The 20,694-nt window shown below is 53.7% G+C and overlaps 9 protein-coding genes across 9 annotated transcripts; 4 read left to right on the forward strand and 5 right to left on the reverse strand.

Annotated features, from left to right (window-relative positions):
- Nucleotides 1–630: 630 nt before the first annotated feature.
- M409DRAFT_54292 (uncharacterized protein) lies at nucleotides 631–1,239 on the forward strand (the record flags this gene model as incomplete). Its single annotated transcript, XM_033812669.1, has 1 exon — nucleotides 631–1,239. One exon carries the CDS (start codon nucleotides 631–633, stop codon nucleotides 1,237–1,239), a length of 609 nt encoding a protein of 202 aa, XP_033667975.1.
- Nucleotides 1,240–1,856: 617 nt separating this feature from the next.
- On the reverse strand, nucleotides 1,857–2,933 carry M409DRAFT_22521 (uncharacterized protein; the record flags this gene model as incomplete). Its single annotated transcript, XM_033806367.1, has 1 exon — nucleotides 1,857–2,933. The coding sequence occupies one exon, from the start codon at nucleotides 2,931–2,933 to the stop codon at nucleotides 1,857–1,859; it is 1,077 nt and encodes a 358-aa protein (XP_033667976.1).
- Nucleotides 2,934–5,019: 2,086 nt separating this feature from the next.
- On the forward strand, nucleotides 5,020–6,387 carry M409DRAFT_54294 (uncharacterized protein; the record flags this gene model as incomplete). Its single annotated transcript, XM_033812670.1, has 2 exons — nucleotides 5,020–5,426; nucleotides 5,484–6,387. The coding sequence occupies 2 exons, from the start codon at nucleotides 5,020–5,022 to the stop codon at nucleotides 6,385–6,387; spliced, it is 1,311 nt and encodes a 436-aa protein (XP_033667977.1).
- A 1,250-nt stretch (nucleotides 6,388–7,637) lies between these two features.
- On the reverse strand, nucleotides 7,638–9,219 carry M409DRAFT_22523 (uncharacterized protein; the record flags this gene model as incomplete). Its single annotated transcript, XM_033806368.1, has 3 exons — nucleotides 7,638–7,968; nucleotides 8,024–8,261; nucleotides 8,313–9,219. 3 exons carry the CDS (start codon nucleotides 9,217–9,219, stop codon nucleotides 7,638–7,640), a joined length of 1,476 nt encoding a protein of 491 aa, XP_033667978.1.
- Nucleotides 9,220–9,589: 370 nt separating this feature from the next.
- Nucleotides 9,590–10,495, reverse strand: M409DRAFT_54296 (uncharacterized protein; the record flags this gene model as incomplete). The annotated part of the gene is made up of 2 exons (XM_033812671.1): nucleotides 9,590–10,326; nucleotides 10,375–10,495. 2 exons carry the CDS (start codon nucleotides 10,493–10,495, stop codon nucleotides 9,590–9,592), a joined length of 858 nt encoding a protein of 285 aa, XP_033667979.1.
- A 1,326-nt stretch (nucleotides 10,496–11,821) lies between these two features.
- Nucleotides 11,822–12,281, forward strand: M409DRAFT_54297 (uncharacterized protein; the record flags this gene model as incomplete). The annotated part of the gene is made up of 2 exons (XM_033812672.1): nucleotides 11,822–11,947; nucleotides 12,003–12,281. The coding sequence occupies 2 exons, from the start codon at nucleotides 11,822–11,824 to the stop codon at nucleotides 12,279–12,281; spliced, it is 405 nt and encodes a 134-aa protein (XP_033667980.1).
- Nucleotides 12,282–12,595: 314 nt separating this feature from the next.
- On the reverse strand, nucleotides 12,596–14,329 carry M409DRAFT_54298 (uncharacterized protein; the record flags this gene model as incomplete). Its single annotated transcript, XM_033812673.1, has 4 exons — nucleotides 12,596–12,668; nucleotides 12,720–12,935; nucleotides 12,991–13,963; nucleotides 14,017–14,329. 4 exons carry the CDS (start codon nucleotides 14,327–14,329, stop codon nucleotides 12,596–12,598), a joined length of 1,575 nt encoding a protein of 524 aa, XP_033667981.1.
- Nucleotides 14,330–16,226: 1,897 nt separating this feature from the next.
- On the reverse strand, nucleotides 16,227–16,826 carry M409DRAFT_22527 (uncharacterized protein; the record flags this gene model as incomplete). Its single annotated transcript, XM_033806369.1, has 1 exon — nucleotides 16,227–16,826. One exon carries the CDS (start codon nucleotides 16,824–16,826, stop codon nucleotides 16,227–16,229), a length of 600 nt encoding a protein of 199 aa, XP_033667982.1.
- Nucleotides 16,827–18,150: 1,324 nt separating this feature from the next.
- Nucleotides 18,151–20,694, forward strand: M409DRAFT_54300 (uncharacterized protein; the record flags this gene model as incomplete). The annotated part of the gene is made up of 4 exons (XM_033812674.1): nucleotides 18,151–18,269; nucleotides 18,330–18,436; nucleotides 18,489–19,734; nucleotides 19,788–20,694. The coding sequence occupies 4 exons, from the start codon at nucleotides 18,151–18,153 to the stop codon at nucleotides 20,692–20,694; spliced, it is 2,379 nt and encodes a 792-aa protein (XP_033667983.1).

Below are 20,694 nucleotides of genomic sequence, written 5' to 3' on the forward strand. Positions count from 1 at the left end.
CTTGATCTACTCGCCCTCACTCCCTCCTTTCATAGCTACTTCGCTGACTGAAGACAGACATACCAATTCCATCCCATGCCCTTCAGCTCGTCACGGTCAAATAATACCGACATCTCGCCATGGTCCACAATTCGGCTGCCTGGAAGACTTGGCAAACATCTCGACAATCAGCCGCATTCCCATCGCAGCGCCGCAAGAGATGACGAACGCACATTCACAAAACAGAAACAGGGCTCCATACCTCTTACAACGCTCCGTGGCTGAGCATAGCCTTTTATACTGAGGCAGCAACATTGTTTGAGTCGCGAGATCAGAACCCCTGCAGTCAGCTCCTGCGAGGTCGATCCTACAACACACGCCCTACTAGGCGAGCACTCCCCTTTTAGGCCAGGACCCACGGCCACGAGGCGGCTCGTCGTCCTATCTTGCTGTCGCCTAGGGCGGATTTTTATGGGGAATGGTGTATGCAGCGCGGCACTTGGGGGTTCGGATGTGCTCATTCCTGCGAGGCTAGGTGGTATTCGTGTGTATAGCTGCAGCTGGAGGACACGAGGTCGGGTACATGCCGGGACGGCTGTTGATATATCATCGAGGGATGCCTCTGCTCGGGACGGTTTACGCTAAACAACAATGGACGACCTTCACAAACCTTCATCGGACTCGTCGTCTTCGGACCACGAAGAACAAGAACAACCCCAGGATAACGAAGACCAACAAACCACCTCCCCCGAACAACCCTCCTCCTCCCAACAACCCTCCCCACCCTCCCAAGACCAGACACTCATCCCCCCCAAACCCAAACGCGCCCCACCCCAACCCAAAGCCCAAATCATCTCCCACCTCGAGTCCCTCCTCCAAGACATCGCCACCGCCCTCGAAACCTCCAACCACAACCCTCTCCTCCCCCCCTGGTCCACACACTTCCACCCCACCTTCACCGCGGAAGTCGGCGCGCTCGCCAACAGCGCCTCCAAAACCAAAATCCCGCTCCACGACTTCCTGCTCTTCACGGCGGAGCGCCGCCGCCAGAACCCGGAGTATCGCATGAGAGTGACGGGCGTGCATACGAATGTTAATACAAGGCGGGGGAAGGCGGAGAGTTTTGTCAATTTGGAGTTGAGTGGCGTGCCGGTGGGGATTGTGAGGCCTAGTGTGGCGAGTGTGGGGTTTGAGTGTGTTGAGGGGAGGTGGTGGTTTGTGAGGTGGGGGAGTTTGAGGGGGGGGGGCGGGTTTGAGTGAGGGGATTGGGGAAGGAGGGGAGGGGAGGGGCCAGGGAGGAAGTGGGGAGGGGTGAGGGAGGGGTGAGAGAGGGGTGAGAGAGGGGAGAATTGAGGGACGAAGTAAGGGAATGAGCAAGGGAGGGTATAAGTGAGGAAGTGAGGAAGTGAGGAAGTAAGTGAGGGAGGAAGTGAAGGAGGAAGTAAGGGTGGAAGTGAGGTATTAAGTGAGCGAGCAAGTCAAAGGCCGGTCCGAAAGACGTTTCATATGCCAGTAGCTCTCTAGGAGAATAGACGAGGAGGTCCTTCTCGCTTCAGGGGTAGAGCATGTATGATACGACCTAAAGCTTCATATGCCATGATCGAGAGGGCATTGAGAAACATGACGCCTTTGATCAGGACTCACCCTCCAACAATCTATACCACGAATCCTCGAAGTCTTCACAATAGCAATCTTTGCTAACATCTCATCGAGCTTGTCATTAGTAACTAAACTTAGGATCAAGTCAACAATCCCCGTTGTTGCAGGATCTACTGTGCCATTGTGATTGGTATCAACGTTTTAGTAGATACTCCATCAGTCGAGAAGGACTCATAACTTCATGTCTGTCTAACACATCTACAGCAGTCCCACGCCCTTCAACCCAACGACAAAAACCTCTTCTCATTCTCACTCCTCGTCTTCCCCGGCCCAGCTTGCAACGGAGGTTCCGCATGACGGTAATGACCATGCTGCCTGCCCCAACCATTCGTCTGATGCGCCGGCTGAGGTGGTGGAGCAGCACCTGCTGTCTCGCTCGAGACTATGGGTTTTGTCCCATCGAGGAAGTCACGTTCGGCGAGGTCTTCCTCTTCTTCGATATCATCATCGCCGTCTTCGTCCTCCACATCGCGAGCGTGGAATGGATTGGCGAGTTTGGGCTTGGGCTTCCTGCCGAGGTGGAAGAGACGACGGCGTGCCGGGTCTGCGTCGCGAGCTGAGAGGGTTCGGGTTGTGTCTTCCTCGGGCTGTTCAGGTGGTGCTTCCTCTTCATCGAAGACTTCGTCCCCTGCGAGATGATCCTCGTCTGCGTCCGAGTCCTGGAGCTCGTCTTCATCATCGTATGCATCATCATCTTCATCGAAAGGCGCAGCATCGCGAGACTCGACAGAACCGTCATACTCCGGCATCTCGTCCTCGTCGACATCAAGATCGCGCTGGCCAAGCCGGTAACTAGCAGGACGGTGTGATTTTTTCCCAGTGCCAGCTCTGTACACCTCGCCATGCACTTCTGCTCGTTCGAGGATGTTGTGCATAGCTTCAGCTTCATCGTCGACATCCCGCAGGGCCAACTTAGGAGATTTGTTGTTTCCGGCATCGGTACTCATCGTAGCATGCGCTTTCGCAAGCTCAGCGGCTTCATGAGCTTTCTGGTTGACTCCGTGTGTAACAGCATTCCAAGCGTCCTTCAGCCCAGCGCTGATCCTTGACCATGGGCCTGTGTCAACTGGTCCGTCTTGCACCTCGTCATTGTTGAAAGGAAGTCGGGCTTGAACAGCGTCTCGGGCATCTCGAGCGAGGTTGTGTGTCTTCTCGACGAAGCCTGCTGTCTGCTCGAAGTTATGACCCGCTCGCACTGGTCCGCGTTGGTTCCATAGAGGACGGCTGGGTTTGCGTCCGCCAGCGACACCTGCTGTGGCGGACGTCGCGAGCTCTAGGATCGTGAAGAAGTGCATCTTGTTCTGCGCAAGGGGTCCAGTTCGATTCGAGATGAGGAAGCTGGAATGTGAATTTGTCGTCGTACCTACTCTTTGAAGTCAAGATCGTATGCCCGTTTGCAGCACCTTCTTAAAGTCATTCGTATGATGTCAACTTAGACAAAGAAGGCAGGAGCAACTGCAGTTGAGATGTTCGTCCTTGCTTCATCATCTGCGACGGTTTGTAGGTTCCTACATGTGAAAGGCTGTCTCGAAAGGATACGCATCTGAACGTCAATAGGCCGGATACTTGCGACGCAATCTTCCGTTCCATAGCAGGTCAAAATGGATGAGTTAAAGACTCCTTCGATGCTGACATTAGTGGTAGTAGCATTCCAAGCTAGAGGGTATGTTTGCGATTATGTTTTGTATTCGATGGACGTGTAGATGTGCAGTTCAGTTCTGCGGCAATTAGGTTGCGCCGGTCATGTAGGAGCAGTCAGTTCGACTTCGCAACTTCCTTAAGTCGACAACCCATAAAACCTTACTTCGACCTCACTTGATCTTTCACTTATCTTGGCTCCACAGCTCACTTTCTCGTTTACTTACCTTTCACTTGACGTCTTATCGCTACTTGGACCTGTGCCACACCTGCAATGTCACACGAATCGAACGCATACCGAATCTGGAAATCAGTGTCTCAGGGGCTATCCCGCATCATCACCCAAGACCAGTGACGTGCCGATCGGCTTCCCATGAATCCTCTGGTTGTTTGGCGACGGTCCAGACGCACGCCTCCTCAAACTCACCGAATCACCCCTGAGATAAGGCGCTCTGTGGGGAGTGCCATTGGGACGAAATAATCGAGAGATGGTGGGCTGTACCAAGACAAACGAGCGAGCGAGGCTTCTGCCGACGTGCGGGCGGAGCTGAACCTACGTAAAGGTGTACCTGCACTGAGGCGATCGGGACGCTGCATCATCGACGTGCAGATCCGGGCGGCGGCCGATGCAGTGTGAAAGAGCTTCGTGAGTCGTTGGAAAGCCGGATGGTAATGTGGATGCAGCAACAGGCGGTGTGTGCAGCGCTATATACCTGCATATTTCTCCCAGCAAAGAGCGCATTGGCATTTCGAACTGGTGGCATGAGATGAGGAGTGTGGTTGTTGCGCATAAGAAAGCATGACGTTTCAGGTTGGGCGAGAAGCGAGTTCGAGACAAAACCTTGTCGGAAAAAAGCTGTCGTCCGATTCGCCAAGAGGACTGACCGGCTGTTGTCCTCGTGGTGGCGCTGTTTTTCTGCGCTATTTGTGACAAGTTGGGAAACGCTACCCTAGCAGGGGACACGAACTCTGTGGAATGCGACGGACGGGGGAGATGTTCTCGTTGCAAAACACAAAATTATCCCAACGGCCAGATCACAACAACAAACACTGTTGTCGTCAGGCGACGTCGATGGTCGGGAAAACGCTCACCGCGCAAACAAAGCAACAGGGTCTGCGTTCCGGTCGACCAGTGAGCCGGCCAGGAAAAGACCCACTATCCTCGAATAAGCTTGAGAAGTCAGAAAAGACGTAGCTGCGTAGCTGTGGGAGGTCGGCAGGGGCGAACTACTCATCGCGGCCTCGTCGTGTTGGTTGTTGCACGGCTGTCTGCTGTTTCTCGACATCAATTTCATCGACATACTAACCATCTCGCCATCATCGCTTTCGCCGTCGCCAGGCATCCGGGAGGGTGTTTATTGTGTACTCGGCTCGGCATCACTCTCTAAGCGACACTTCCCGGGCGAACTTGCATCTCCTGACAGGCAAGCACACGCTGCCTGCGCCAGTCGCACACATCAACGTTCGACGTCGACGACCTGCACTGCACCTCTCCCACTCTTCCACTCAACCATTACACAAACGCGCCAGCCATCGCCGTCGCCTCAACCCTTGCGTCCCCGAAACGCACTGCATACCCCCAGCCAATCGCCGTCGCTGCACCTAGCTCTGGAGAGCTGTGCCAGCATTCTTTGTGCCTAACCACCACACAACACGCCTTTTTTGTCGCGCAGCACAGCTCAGCTCTCGCACACCACATACACCCTCCCCATCGATACTCCAACCCGCGACACCACCACCACCATGCAGACCCGCCGCAAGAGCCTCAATCTGGGCGACCTCGGCGTCATCGCCCCAAAACGATCGCGAACACAGTCACACCCCTCACCGCCCGAAACCGTCGTCGAAGGCGAAGAGCCTCCGGTGAAGAAATCAAAGCGGTCGCATACATCGCTATCGCCGCCTCCGAACCTTATGAACCCGCCCCAGGCCACCGTCATCCGTTTGAAAGAGGAGAAGCCCAAGCCGGCCGCAGAACTGTCACCTCCACCCTCCCCAGTCGCCGAAGGCAGCAACAAGATCGACACTGAAGGTATAAACGATGACATTGTTGTCGCGACACTACAACAGTTGGAGAAGACGGGAAACAGGCCACATCTGGTCAAAGAGCTCGCTGCGACACTTGCGACAAAGCTACACGCTGTCGAAAAGTATGATCGACCTTCACAGTATATTCTTCGTAAAAACGTTGCTAACATTCTACACAGATCTGCCAGTCCTTCAGCGCTGATATCCTCCCGGCTGACGGCTTACCTGCACCGTCAGTGGCCTGCAATCAGCCCTTGTCCATTAGCCAAGGATCTGTCGCCAGTACACCCCCGTCGACTCTATTTCTACCTGACCACCACTCCCCACCAGCCAATCCCGGAAGTCGCCGAGCCAGTTCCCAAGGCAAATCGCATCATTTCTCCCTCGCTATCGTCTGCATCTGCCGCCGACGAAGAAGATCGCTACTTGCGACAACGACAAGCATTATCGCCGTCGCCAGAAGTCGACCTTTCATCTCCTGAGCTCGACGAGGACCATGGCGATGCCCCGCCAACACCCGGCGGATCATATTCGGGCCGCAATTCAATGTCTCGGGAACCTACAAGCTACGCCCATCCGAGGAGAGCCGCGAGTCCACCGTTGGAGAACGAGGAGCGCGACTTCAAGCAAACGGCCAGCGCGTTGTACGAGGAGGCGCAGAAACGTCGAAACAGCCAACAAAGCCAGCAGGACGTGAACATGGATCGCGACGTGTCGGCAGGCGCAGAGCAGGATACGAAGAGCGTGACCATGTCCATCGAGGGCGACGAGTCGGAGGAGAGTGCCGCGCTGAAGAATAGCGAAGCAGCTGTTGCGCTTTTCGCGGCCGAGCACCTGAAACTGCCCACGTCACACAACATGGACTTCAGCAGTCCAGTACTTCAGCCCCAGAACGGGTTGCGGATCGACACCATGAGCGAGGCGAAAGTTGGAGAACACAGCGCGGACGAGCAAATGGAGGTGATGCTCGGTGGGAAGGATTACCACATCGACCTCCCGGAGCCTGCATTTGCGTGGGAGAGCTTGCAGAGTCCGGAGAATATCGAGATGGACGAGCTCGACGATATGTTTGATGCGTACTAGAGGAGACGCCTCTGTTTGATTAGTGTTGTACTATGCGAGGGAGCAAAGGATGTGGGAGTATACCAAGGGGCGCGTGGGGCGCGAGCTCCCAAACAGACAAAAATCGACGGCCGAAGTTTTGGTAACGGACTATCTGTTGTATTATTATTAGCTTATGTGTCTGCTGGTTGGACGACATGGGAGGAGGAGGGGAAACTGCTAGAGTATGTGTGTGTATGTGTGAGATTAGAAAAGGATAGGAAAAAAAGAAAGAAAGAATCTCAACTTGATGCTTGACGATGATGATGATTGTTTTGTCCCGCAAGGTGTTATGTCCATGGAGGTGGTTTCTGTTTTGATCCAAGGTTTCGGGGGCGAAAAGCTGGAGGGTACTTGACTTCACCTCCTGCGTCGAAGTTACTATGAGGTCCTATTTAGAGGTGAGGTAGAGTACTTGATGTAGACTAATATAGGAGTAGAAGGTAAGATGATCTCGCTATGTTGTTTACTTTTGACTTCACTTTTCGACTTACTATTGCTTTACTCTTAGGCTTACTTCTTGCTTTACTTCTGACTTTACTCGTAGGCTTACTTCTTGCTTCACTTCTCGATTGCCCCTAGGCTCACTTCTAATTCACTTCTGACTTCACTTCTGCATTACTTCTAGGCTTACTGTTGCTTTTACTTCATAGCTCACTTTAGACCTTATTGAACCTTACTTGTAGGATTACTTCCATTCTCACTGTCCAGCTCACTTTGAACTTTACTTCTAAGTTCACTCTGTTCCTCAATTCCTAGATCACGACTGCATTCACTACATAGAGGAGACATCCAAGTTCACAGAGACTTCGTGAATACAGTCGAATCTAAAAAGCAGCATTCACGGTTAGAGCGACAGCCTTCACGATCGAACGACAGGGTTCACAATAGAGAGACAGTATTCACGAACAACATGATCTTAGATATATATCGAAAAAACCAATCTCTATCGATCTCCATCGTTCATCGTTCCTCACAGTACGAGTTCACAAAAGCAGATTGTTCCACTGTTGGCCATCACCAGACGCAACTCCCCTCCTCAACGCACCATTCAACATGACCAGCAACAGGCTCTACATCGGCTCCTGTCCCTTTTGCGGATTTCCGTATCGCGGCAGAGAGAATGGCCGCAGCATCTTCGCGAAGACTCAGAAGGTTCCTGTTGTCACGACGAAGACGAAGGAGGAGAACAGCGCCGGGAGAGAATTCAGGTGTAATTGCGGCAATAACTTCTACTTCTCGCTTCGGACATGATCGAGGTTCTGAGTGGTTCCAACCTCGTATCGTTGATCGCCGTGGACATGGTGCAAGTGTTCGATCAATTTAGGGATGGAGATGAAGATGGCTGAGCATCGATCACACGGCTCCGTAAACCACTGCACGATTTTGAAAGCTGCAACATCTTTATCTCCTTCTCTGTGGTCTGCGTTACCGTCGACGTTCCACTCGATGTCGTCTAGATACCCTTCCTCACCGTGGTCGAGCTCGTCGGTCAATGCCAACTGTTCCTCAGCGGTCATGAATTCGCGGTTGTCTAGTCGGTGGACTAGAGCGCAGTCTCGACTATGGCCACCGTCAGAGAAGTTCCTACGGGCGGATGGGAACAAGGCTCACTCACCAGGTCGACCATCCAAACCTATCCGTTTTGTGAGACGTTGTACCGCATCGTGGACACTCGCCGATCTCCCGGCCGATGCCGAGCACGAGCATCACCATGGCTACCTTTGCTCCGGGATAGATCTCCTTCGTCCACGTCATGAAGTCAAGAATTCGCCGCTGCCCCTTGTCGAGGAGTAGAAATCCAAAGTTCTGACTCCGGACGTTCATACGCTCGGGACAGTCGTCGAAAGCGATGTCTAGGCGGGCTTTCAGAGTCGTCTAGTACCGGAAATCGTCGAATGAGAGACTGAGTAATCGGCCAAGCGCGTCGGTGAGGTGAATGTTGGTGTCCAACAGCGTGGTTGGTGGTCTTGGGAGGCAACGCTTGGCGAGGAGGGCGGAGACTATAATCTGCCAGATGAGCCTGTGGGTGCCTGGTAGCGAGGGCGAGTAGACCAAGATCAGGATCACGATCAGGAGCTCGAGAGTCTCAGGCTTCGTGATCTCGACAGACCCGATCGTGATGCGAAATCGGGGAACGGATTCAACTTGAAGGTCGGCATCTTGCCTCCTTCGAGCCACGATCTTTGTTGAGTGTGGCTCCGTGTGGACCATGATCTCCTCTACTATTGAGAACACCATGTCGCTGGTGACTTCAAGCTTGTTGACCGATTTTGAGATGACCTGTAAAGTCTCCTTTGTTTGGACAACATCCCGCCTTGCCGGCAGGGTAAGACGCAAGATGAGAGCACAAAACCGCGGCTCGACTTCTTTTCTAACCTTTTCAGCATTCTCTTTCACATATAGCGCCCACTTGAGTTGTCTGGGTGCCTTGAAAAGCAGTGTCTTCGGCGACCTTGCTCGTCCTGTCTGCGGCACCAAAGCCTTCTCATACTTTCGTATCTTCTCCAGGAACTTCGAGATTGGGCGACAGCAATGTTCAGCGTAGTGTCTTGAGTCTTCATCGTCGCTGTGAGTGTTCTGCAAAGTCGTGAAATTTTGAATGACAAGCTGAAAAAACTCGAGGTCGGCGATGGTCGATTGATACTCGGCTTCTGCTTGGTGCGTGTGGACCACAGCTTTCATCCCTGTATGCAGGACACGACATGCAGCGATCAGGTCGCCTACAGAGAAGCCGAAGGGAGCTGCCATGGTACTTCCGGGGAGCCAGTCGATATGCCGGAGATTGGAGTTGAGATATTGAGCACTCGGCATCGTCGAAGAGGAAATCCTGCTTTTAAGAACATCACTGTTGAGGCTTAGCCCTTGTGTACTGTTCCACGACAGGTAGACATGTTTCGAAGCAAACAATGCTCGAGGACAAGGAGGGCCCACTTGTGGCAATGAGGTCGCGGAGGGGCGCGATCGAGTATGCAGAAGAGGAGAGCTCGAATATGAGTCTAGAACTGAGGTTTTGGGTGATGGTAGAAGTGAAGCTAAAAGTGAGGTTAGATGTAACGTTAGACACAGGGCAAGGAGCGAGGTCGTGAATGAGGCTAGCAATGAAGTTGAAAGTGAGGTGAGATGCGTTAAGGCATCTAAAGGGTATTGATATTATTAATGAAAATCAGCCGTACATCATCTCTCATTGACCATGTTTGGGCGACGGCGCCCGACTTCCAATAGGTGACACTGGTGACATCGACACCGGCGACACAGGTGAAGCGCCATGCTCTGGCGAGGGCACAATCGAAGGCACGATCGAATGCAAAGGAGAGCGGTCCGGGGTAGGTATTGTCAGTACAGGCGGTGCATCAGGCACACTTCGCGGCGCAGGCATATGGATGTCTGACGGAGCAATGGCGCTGATAGGAGTCTCGAAGACGTCGTGTTGATGGGGCGGATCATACTCGTTATAGTCGTCGTATTGCTTCGGAGGCTCGTAGTGTTCTTGCGGGAGTCCCCGAGTCTGTGCTGCGGCCATTGCTTGAGGCGCTTCGATCATCGAGAGGTCCGACTGCGCTTGAGGAGTGTATTTGCCCATCTGCGCCTGTCTTCGCTTTCGTCGACGCATGAGGCAGAGTCCAGCGATTAAGGCGATGAGAAGAGACAGGCCAACGCCCAAGCCAACACCAAGACCGATCTTTGCACCTTCGCTCAGACCGCCGCCACCGCCACTATCACTCGACGACTCTCCATTGAGGGCAACTGTGGAGTTCGAACTCGAACTGTCTGTTGTAGATGAAGCTGGATTGACTGCGGTCGTTGATGGCGCTTCTCCCCCATTTGTGGCAGCAGGAACCGTTGGTCCAGCAATAATATCTGTAACAGTGGGTGTCTCAAGCAAAGAGTCTTGTTGCTCAATCGAAGCTAAGAAAAGGGCTGTCAGGCTCAAGGTGCAGTATCGTTACTTAAGAAGCGACAACATACCGGACGTTGCAGCTGCGGACGCTGCTGATGCCGCAGACGACAACACTGAGCTCAGCGAGCTCAGCGAAGACAGCAAGTCCCCACGTGAAGGAGGATCCTGTCGTTGATGGAGTTCAACCATTTCTATCTCATGCACTGCCGTACCAACGTAATCTAGCCTCCAGTCTGAGCGGGAAGGTGTTGGTCTGTGTTCGTTCGGCTCCTGCTTCAAAACACAGCAGTCTTGTATACCGTCGCCGGAAGAGTACACGCACTCAGTCCGCGCACTCTGGGGAGCCGAATGTACACGTCGAAAGCTTCAAAGCCTTGCTTTGTCGTTGCTTCTGTCAAGGAATCCCAGGGAGCAAGGCGACAATTCCCGTCGGCCAGCGTCTGTCCTCTTGGAAGCACAGGTGAGGATCAAGGACGAAAGCCATCATTCCAGCAGAGGCAGAACATGACGAGAGAAGCGCTTTCTGCGCAAGGCTAGACGTCGGGGCTGAGTTGGTGGACGGTGGGTGAATCCTTGTCTCAGCCGCAGGCCAGCGGTAAAGAATAGAAGTCGTGCAGATCGAAGCTGCACGTCCGCGCCGTACATCTTACGCTTCTGACGCTCTCAAGCGCTCCCCAAAGGTGTGGTCAGCCATTGAGATCGATCAGGATAAAAGCCAACACAAGTAGCTTGTTTCATGTGGATGTGGATGGAAGAGGGAAGGGTCACGAGCGGTGACCGAGGGAAGGTGAGTGAATGGAATGGCAGCTGCGGGATCGTGCTCATGTGTACGCCCGGCCTATTTTTGGAAGCCGACGACATCTCCTCGTCTTCCGGTCGAAGTGGTCGTACTTGTCTGACATGGCTTGCATTACCTTCGAAGCAAGTCCGCATAGAATGTTCAGAACTGGGACGCAACCTCAAAAATGCTGCCGTACACCATGATCGAAGCGGCGAGACCACAAAATGCTCGACCTACATCCTGCCTTACAGTTTCGTGTCAGTACATACTCTTTCGGACTCCAGCCCGGCCTATCTACCGAACGATCGGGAAATATCGACACTAGGACTGGCCGCTCGACTGAGAACAATGACCGTCTTGTCGCTACATGAAGATACATACCTACCTATCTCCATCTCGCGGCGATCAAGTACCTGCATCGGCCAAACCAGCGGCCAAAGCCGTTTAGCCCGCGGCGGATAAAGGCCATCCACCTTCCTCTTCCGTCCACTGGAACAGTATCACCAGTCTGTATATCATCCTCTCACTGCGGGGCTCGACTTTGATATGCACTTTCTGCCTCCCATTTCAAGCTCCGCCAAGTCGGTTGGCATGGAAGCTTCGCCGGGCGGCCAGCGGTGCGGTAGGTCTTGTATGGAAGATATGTGCTCCTCTTGCCATTTTATTACGGTAAGAACGTCGCTCTCTGTCCACCTCGTCCAAAGGAACGTTCTGGCGTCGACTTTGCGCTCACTATGGCTCCCGCTAACGAGCAGATACACCATGTGAGCCTGGATGTGGAAGATGCTCCTGAGAAGCCTCTTTTCCTACCGTGCGCGTATTCGTTTTCGGCGGCGAATCAGGCTGGGCACACGAAGAAGGTGAGCAAACCTGATACTATCATGATATTCTTTCATACTAACTTAAATCTCCCAGGTAACAATGAACGCCATCCTCCTCATGTCCTTCTGCCTAGGCAACATCCTCGGCCCGCTCACCTTCCGCGACGAAGACGCCCCCTCGTACACCCCGGCCAAGGTCACCATCGTGGCCGTCGACTCCGTCGCCATCGTGCTGACGCTCGTGTTGCTGGCGTGGTATGTGTGGCAGAACCGCAAGCGGGAGAAGCAGACGGCGGGGATCGAGCAGGAGCCGGATGTGGAGTTTGCGGATTTGACGGATCGTGAGAATGCGTGGTTTAGGCATAAGTATTGAACGAGAGATGATCTTGTCGTGCGAGGGGAGGAGATTCGGATGTCAGTTGAATGGGTGAGCAGATCGTTCCGATGGTGAGAGAGAAATCTCCTTGGGCGCGTCCAGGATCGCTGAAGGTGAGTGTCAAGATGGAAGCCACAAGTAAGCAGAGCCGAATGTAAGCACACAAGTAAATGATCTAATAACAGGTCGTACATTATATTCATAATCGTCATATCTTATCTTCACACGCCAACCGCGCCCTGCGTATGCAAAAGCGAGCTGGTGATCATGCAATGGGGGTATATGTACAATCGTCTCTTTTGTGTCACCTTTTAACCGGCAGCATACAAGCCAAGAGCGACAACATGTGGGTTGATCATGCTCAGGTTGAATGGAGTCAGGTAGCTATGGTGCTGTCAGCAGGAGTTGTACATACAGAAGGGGATGATAACTTACGTGTTCGTGTCGGTAAGGGCAATGAAAGCAGTGTCGTTGACGATACCCTGGCCGCCCTGGTAGACATCACCCGCTGGCTGGTAGGTGTAACCCTGGTTAGGGCCGGTGATGGTGAGGTCGGTGTAGGTGAGGTTGAGGTGTCCGACCCAGGCGACGAACTTGGGCTCGCCGGCAGTGGTGGCGGTGACGTAGCTGTTGTTAGGACCGACGGCTTGGCTGGACGATATTAGTACATATTGGAAGAACGAAAATGTGATGATTGTATGCTTACCCAGGCGCGTCCCACAACAGGCGAACCTGCCTGCCGGGGAAGGTCAGGGGCTCTGAGCGGTTGTGAGTAATGGCTGGGCCGCAACCATAACCGGTCTTGTTCAAGTTGATGCAGCTCTCGTCCTGAGGTGGGATCGTAGATGGGCTGGAGGTGCGGTTGTCAACGCGCTCCCAGTCAGCGGTGTCGTTGGGCGAGACACGGTTGATGTTGGCCTGGTTGGCGACGTGCAATGCTGGGAAGTTCTGCCATGCCAGACGGGTGGTGTTCTCGGGGCAAGACGAGATGTATGGGGCCAGGTAGGTCCATGCCCAGGACTGTGGGATACCAGCCTCGAACCAGACTGGCATTGGGTGAAGACCGGAGAATTGCCGGAAGATCATTTCCTGGCGGGCCTCGGTGGCGATTGACTGAGCGAGGAGTTGGCCAACCTCACGGGAGTCGAGATGGTTGATGAACCCCCAAACACCAGATTCACCCCAGCGGGTGAGGATGGAGTTGAATTCAACAAATTCGCGGACGTTTGTGTAAGGGTAGTTGTATGTGCACTGAGGAGCCGCAGTCTCACCAAGCATATTGGATAGAAGGGTGGCATGGCCTTGCTCCTGCTGGGCCATGAATTGGATGAGGGAGATGTCCTCCTTTGTTAGGCCAGCAGCCAAGAAGTCCTCCTCGGAAAAGGTGGCAACAGCATTGTTGAAGGTATCGAGCTCGATCCATTCCTGGTAGAGACCAAGCATGATGGACTCGTAGTCGAAGTCGCTCTCGACCATGTAACGCGGCTGAGAGCCATTGGTACCCAAGCCGCCAGCTGGGGTGTAAGGGATTGGCTGGGGCTTGGTCAACTCGCCGTTGGTGTTGTAGTAGATGGCAGTTGGGTTCGGTGGTAGAGCTGGGATGGTCTGCCCGAGGGCAGTGGTTGAGACTGCACCAGTAGTAGTGGCCTCGCCACTGAATGGGCCATGGGTGGTCGTGCCTTCACAGCAAGTTAGAAGGAACTCCTTTACATGACCAAGAATGCCAGCGTACCATTGACAAATTCACTCCTCTGCGGGGCGGCAGCGCCTGGGCCAGATGTTGGGGCGGTGGTGTAAATTGCCGAGATCTGCGAGTTCAAACCGAAGCTCGTTGGTACGGCAGTGAGCGATGTAGGCACCTCGCTGGCATATGGAGCAGCGGCGTTGGTGTAGCCAGCTACATTGCCAGACTGATCAGCTGCAAAAGAACCAGCAGCCTTGGTAGCGCTGGATGCGAAGGAGCCGTATGATGGAGCTTGAGGTGCTGGAGCCGCAGCCGCGAGGCTGGCGAGAACTGCAGAGGTGGCAATCGACCTGGCGAACATCTTTTTGATAATCGTGAAGATTAGAGAGCGCGAGGTGAGGAAGGAAAACGAAAGACCCCACGACGAGGACTAGAGACTATATGCGAGCAACGGGCTCGAGCACAGACCTTGGACATCCTGACGTGTGAATGTTCGTCGTGGCACTAACTTGAATCGTCATTGATCGAAAAGGTAAAGACAGTCGAGCATGGCATGTTTCTGATCTCACTGTGAGGCCGAGCGGGACTACGGCATGGGAACGGCAGGCTCAGTATCCACCGACCAGCGTCTGACGCCCTTCCGCCTAGCCCCATGCAGATGTCAAGAAACAATCTACTTCCCGCGAGCCTTGCACGCATCCGCTCGTTAGCCGATTCGACAAATGAATAGTCGAACGATCAAAGGTTTAGCAGAGCTGGAGGCAATGCACGCGAAGACCGCCTGGGGCGACCGGGGTCCTTCGCGCTGGGGTCGTTGACGTAGATTGGTGCGTGGAAAACCTCTCGTTCAGTCGTGGCGGCCTGGCATACAAAAATTTGTCGCCCACGTTGCGCGGAGCGAAAGATAGTTGAGGCTCAAACTTTTCGTCAGGTAAACGTCACGATATTGGCTGCCCCAGATGTAGTCGTCACGTAGCCGGGGTTCCGGCATTAGTGCATTATAAAAACTGGGGCCTTCGGTGGCGGGTCCGGAATCGAAATCGAAGAAGATGTTTCTGTCAGATCGCAAACTACGCTGTTGGCAGTGAGATGGACAGGGAGGTCGTCCGGCTCGCTGGCAAGTTGCCCACTTTGTTGATGTCGGTTGATGTGGTCGACAGAGTTGGCCAGACATATGTGCCGCTGGCTGGTCGTACGACAGAAGAGCGTGCTCGACATCTTGATCTCATATGGCTCTGAGATGTATGACGTCCCTTTCGCGTCTGCAGTGAGCCCATTACCGGACGTCAGCGCTGAATCCGTGCCGAAGTAGCCCTGGTATCCTTCGAGGCAGAATCTGTTGTGGAACTAGTTATCTTGCCCAATCGTCAAATAGACCAAGCTCATGGTTGTAGCTGGCCGTAGCTGACGACAGACATGGACTTCCATCGCAAAGGACTGGAAACACGAGCGCTCCGGATAGAACGTGTTGAGGCTGTACGTATGCAACATCGAAGCCATGCAGCCTACCCACCTCGTCCCTGCACGGTGCAAGTCAGCGTGCATACTCAAGAACTCTAATGCAAGCTCGTGGTGGGTTGTTTCATCTGGGACCAATGTGAAGAAGCTAAGACTGAGGTTTGATTCCATTCTGCCGTAGCCAGCGCACGCCGAGATCCCGCCTGAAGAGACAGAGATCCCACTAGAGACGGCAACGATACCACATATGGGCCGTAGCTTGTTCTGAAGTCCATCGCTGCCTCTGTACCTGGCCGCGGCGCTGACCTCTTGCGGCGATGGCATTCGTTAATGACATTGTCGTCGTCAGCGCATCCTTCTCCACGAGGTTCCGTCCGTATCCAGGAAGTATGCGTTGCGCGATGTTGTAGTGGTGGTCGTCATTGTCCAGATCGACCATGGTCTGTCGCAAGATTGTCTTAATGGTAGGCTGATTTGGAATAGATGTTGTTGGAGAATGGAAGCAGGCTGCGCGGCGCGAAAACATAGAGCGGACCTGACTCCGCTGGGCTGGTCAGTGCTCCAACGCGTGAATTCGCGATAGACTTTCACGGAGAAAACAACAACAATTCCTCCCTCTACGTATCCTCGAAGAACCTCTCTGGAACAGCGACCCATCATATACCGCTCTGGTCTGGTTAAACTGCAAAGCGCCAAACTACAGACAATGGAAACCTCAGCACAAGACGCCTTCCTAACCCAAGCCACAATTGCACGCACGCCCTGCTACCCATTCGACGAAATCAAGTTCAACTGCAAGACTACCTTCGTTGCCTCAGCTCAAACGCTGCTTGAATGTCTTCTTTCACGCTCATGAGGAAGTCCTCGCTGGGGATCTCTTCGACCTCTGCCGCAGTGGCCCAGAGAACCTCCCGGCACACATAGTCGTCTGGCTTCAACTGAGGCACGTGCTCAACAGTCCAAAGCAGGCTTGCTCGGAGCCACACGCTGTCCTCGAGCATGGCCGGGCTGACTGCTGTATGGAGCGCCGTGGCTAGTCTGCTGTTCTGCAATTTTGCCGGATCCAGGCCCACTTGCGTCCGGCAGGCTACCCTCCCGTACTCTTCGACCGTCACATCCAAGTCCATGCCACGATCTATCCGCGATCTCAGAAGGCTTGCGACGTCATTTTCGTCTTCTGGTCGAGCAAGCCTGTACATTGGCACCCCGATCTTGTTGGCCCAGGACTTCCTTTCCGAAGTGGTGTGAAAAAGAAGTACGCGGTCTTCGTGGAAGATCACGTTACAGACGATCAGCACGTCGAATGTCGTCCCGAGATGTCGGCCTTGAGCGTCCAGATATTGCTCTGGCAAGTTCGAAGTATCAGCGGCGAATCCGCTCACAGTCCCACTGTCGGTCATGTCGACATAAGGTGAGAGATGTTCTTCCTTGACTTCGGTCACCGCGGGACGTCTACGTTCTTAACATGTTGTCTCGAATCCTTGTTGTTGACATGTCACAGTGTTTCCAAGAATCATCTAATACCCTTAGTGACCCCATTGGCTGGCGTCATTGCCAAACCCCTCTCCAAGGAGGCTTCGCATCACGTGTCATCTTCTAGACCCTCAAAAGACCGCCGAAAGTCCGTTTACCAAGCCCTTTGACGAGATCAGACGCTTGAAACCTGAAAACGTTACAAGATACTGGACAATCCAAGCCCTGAGTAGGTAATCCCTCAACAGACCGCGCACAATTCGACAGCGCAACGATGTACGCGGAGAGCAATCCTTCAAGTGGGACAATGCTTGGAATCCGACAGATTCGACCACGACTTGGACTTGACATAGGCTTTGTACGCGCCAGTGCTCATCATCTGGACATGACTTCTCGTACCGGATTACCAAGATGCAAAGCCTGGTCAGGGCGGCCTCGTTGTAGGTAAGAACTATGAGCGTCATCCCCAGACGCAACATGGGGTCACGGGAGTTGAAAAGACCGCTGTGCAGGATTTCATCTCCAAAAAGATGCAGAACATGGTCGTCGGCTCTGCGGCATCTTTGACTGCGATATTCAGTGGAGCCGGGTGGAAAAGGCGGAGTAAGCGGAGAGAGAACGGCTCCACAAAGTCGCCCGTCAAGCCTTCAGAAGCTTTTTACTCTGGGTGAACAAGGCATGCCCTTATGCAGGTACGATGCCCCATGGAGAACATCGTTCGTCACTTTCAATAAATCCATGCATAGATCTACCTCCACGTCAACATTTAGACCATCCTCTTTGCCGCTTCAGTCCACCGACCCCGCCGACGGTCAAAGTGGCACGGCAAGCTGTACTGCAAGCAAAAAATGCAATCGTCGTCAGGTACTGGACTTCAACTGACCAGTATGCATTTGCGATTCACCATTCATCGAGGCCACCTCCAAATGGAGACCATTGGAGAGCCCGGTCCGATCTCCAGAAGTTGTTCCTCGTCTTTAGACAAGATTCAAACATGCGGCACGTCTGGCACATGAACGCCTGCTCCAAAGTTTGTGACCTGCCCATTCTGTAGCGGGTCGAGTGTTCAAAGGATCCGAATGGGCACCTCCATCGTTGCATCGTGGAGACCCAAAATCCAAACCAGGGATCGACACGAGGGCAGATCTAAAAAGGATCACCTGGGGAAGCTTATGCTTCCACTATAAAGCCCCAGCTCTGTATCCACTCTGCGCCGTCTCGCATCTTCTGCCCCTCTGGAGACTCACCAAGATGTGGACGAAGTTGGTCCTTGCCAGCATTGCTGCGCTTTGCGGCGCCCAGTCAACATTCTCACCACTGCGTCCACCATCATTGCCTCTCGCCGTGCGAAGCCCTTACATGAGCACATGGTAATGCCCAACTGTGTAAGCCTTTTAAGAGACGGTAACTAATGCCACTCTTCTCCACAGGCAACAGGCGGGCAGCAATGGAGGCAACGGGGGATATCTTGCTGGGCAATGGCCTACCTTTTGGGCTGGTCAAATTACAGGTTGGACGGGATACATCAGAGTCGACAGTGAGGATATATGCTTGCTGAGCGAGGTTCGATGCACTGACTAGGTGTGTAGACATTACCTACACCTGGATGGGTGCACCCAACGTGACTGGCCAGACCAATTACTACGTTGTTCAGACCGGATATGAATACACGCCAACCTCCAGTATCTTCACTCTCGATGTTGCAGGCCAAGTGGAGTTGACTGCAACGTTCTTGAGCCCAGTCCTTCCAGAATCGCTCTTGCAGATGTCTCTGCCATACTCATACTTGACCACATCCGTACGAAGCTTGGACGGCAGACGACACAATGTTCAACTCTATACCGATATCAGTGCAGAATGGGTTTCAGGAGTTCGTGACTCTGTTGCACAGTGGAGTTATGGCACTTCGGATTCGAACGTACAACCAAATGCGGTAGAGGCTGTTCAAGAGGCAGCCGCACCAGCACCTGGCCCTCTCACCACGTACGCCACACATACCCAGTATCAACTGAAAGGAGCACCCACCCACACTGGCGCGATGGTCCATGCTTCCAGTCAAGGAGTTCGTCCCAGCGGTGTTGCTGAGCCTCCGCTCAACGCAACAACACACACCAATGCCGAAGCAATGGTGAACGCAAGAGCCGGTGGTGTGGCGTATCACAGAGTCTGGCGCCAAACGCAGCTTGAGTTCACCGACTTGGGAACCGAGCAGGCCGAATGGGGTTACTGGTACTACGCAACCGACAACACGAGGAACCTCACCCATCAGCAGGGGTCTGATATTTCTGTGCGCACTCAATTCATCCGAGACGGCTTCTTGGCCAATACCCAGGACACCAACTACCGACCGATCAACCAGAACTACCCTGTCTTCGGCTTTGCCCACAATATGGGCGTCATTGGCAAGAACGGGCAGAAGAATCATACGTTCCAGCTCAGTCTGCATCAGCAGAACTGCATCTTGTTTGAGGAGGCAGCTGGAAATACGTCGGTGCCTTGTCTCTGGACGAGCTACTTCAACCAGGAGACGGACGCCGTGGAGTACTTCTACAATCAGTACTCGAACATCTCGGCGGCGTCAGAAGCTTTCGACAGCAAGGTCGAGGCAGACTCGAAGGCGTCTGGAGGTGACGACTACTATGCTCTTACGGCCTTGGCTACTCGTCAAGCTTTCGGCGCCTTGGAGTACACCAACAAGCCAAGCCAGCCGTGGATCTTCTTGAAGGAGATTTCGTCCGATGGAGACATTCAAACTGTCGATGTCATTTTCCCATTCTTCCCGATTATAATTTACACTAACCCGAAGCTTCTGAAGTACCTGCTGGATCCGCTGTTGTAAGTTGTCTTTGTTACAGATTCTGAAAGTACTTGCTGATCCATTTTCATAGCATCAACCAGGAAGCTGGCTACTGGCCGTATGCTTTCTCCATTCACGACTTGGGCCACTTCCCCAACGCCACGGGCTACAACAACCTGCAAGTAAACGTCGAACAACAACCTGTGGAAGAATGCGGCAACATGCTCATCATGGCCCTCGCCTACGCTCAGCGAACCGGCGACAATGCTTACCTCGCCCAGCACTACAGCATCCTCCGCCAATGGAACGAATACCTCGTCAACGACTCCCTTATCCCAGAAAGCCAGCTCAGCACGGACGACTTCCTCGGCGCCGTCCAAAACGACACCAACCTCGCCCTGAAGGGCATCGTCGGCATCGAAGCCATGGCCCAAATCGCCAACCGCACCGGCCACACCACCGACGGCGTCAACTACACCGGCATCGCCCACAGCTACATCAAGAAATGGCAGAACTACGGCGTCAACTTCCAAGCCACCCCACCGCATTCCGAGACGCAGTACGGCAACACCACGACCTACAGCCTGCTCTACAACCTCTACGGCGACGCCCTGCTCGGCCTCCAGCTCGTCCCCAAGCGCATCTACAACATCCAATCCAACTTCTACCCGACCGTCTTCCAGCGCTACGGCGTGCCTCTTCGATCAAGTTTCACGGCCACCAAAGCCGACTGGGAACTCTGGTGCGCGGCCATCGCATCGGCGAGCACAAAGAACCAGTTCATCAGTATCATTACGACGTATTTGGACCAGACTCCGTCACAATATCCCTTTTCGGATTTGTATGATACGGGCACCGGGGAGCAGTATTTCAGTGGGGCGAGTTTCGTCAATAGGCCTGTGGTTGGGGGCATCTTTGCGCCTTTGGCGTTGGAGGGCGCGCCGACGAGTGGGACTGTGACGCCGATTAGTTTGGCCAAGGCGCCGTCGAAGGAGTGA

Source organism: Zasmidium cellare (assembly GCF_010093935.1).
Source record: "Zasmidium cellare ATCC 36951 unplaced genomic scaffold M409scaffold_16, whole genome shotgun sequence".
Taxonomy (NCBI): Eukaryota; Fungi; Ascomycota; class Dothideomycetes; order Mycosphaerellales; family Mycosphaerellaceae; genus Zasmidium; species Zasmidium cellare.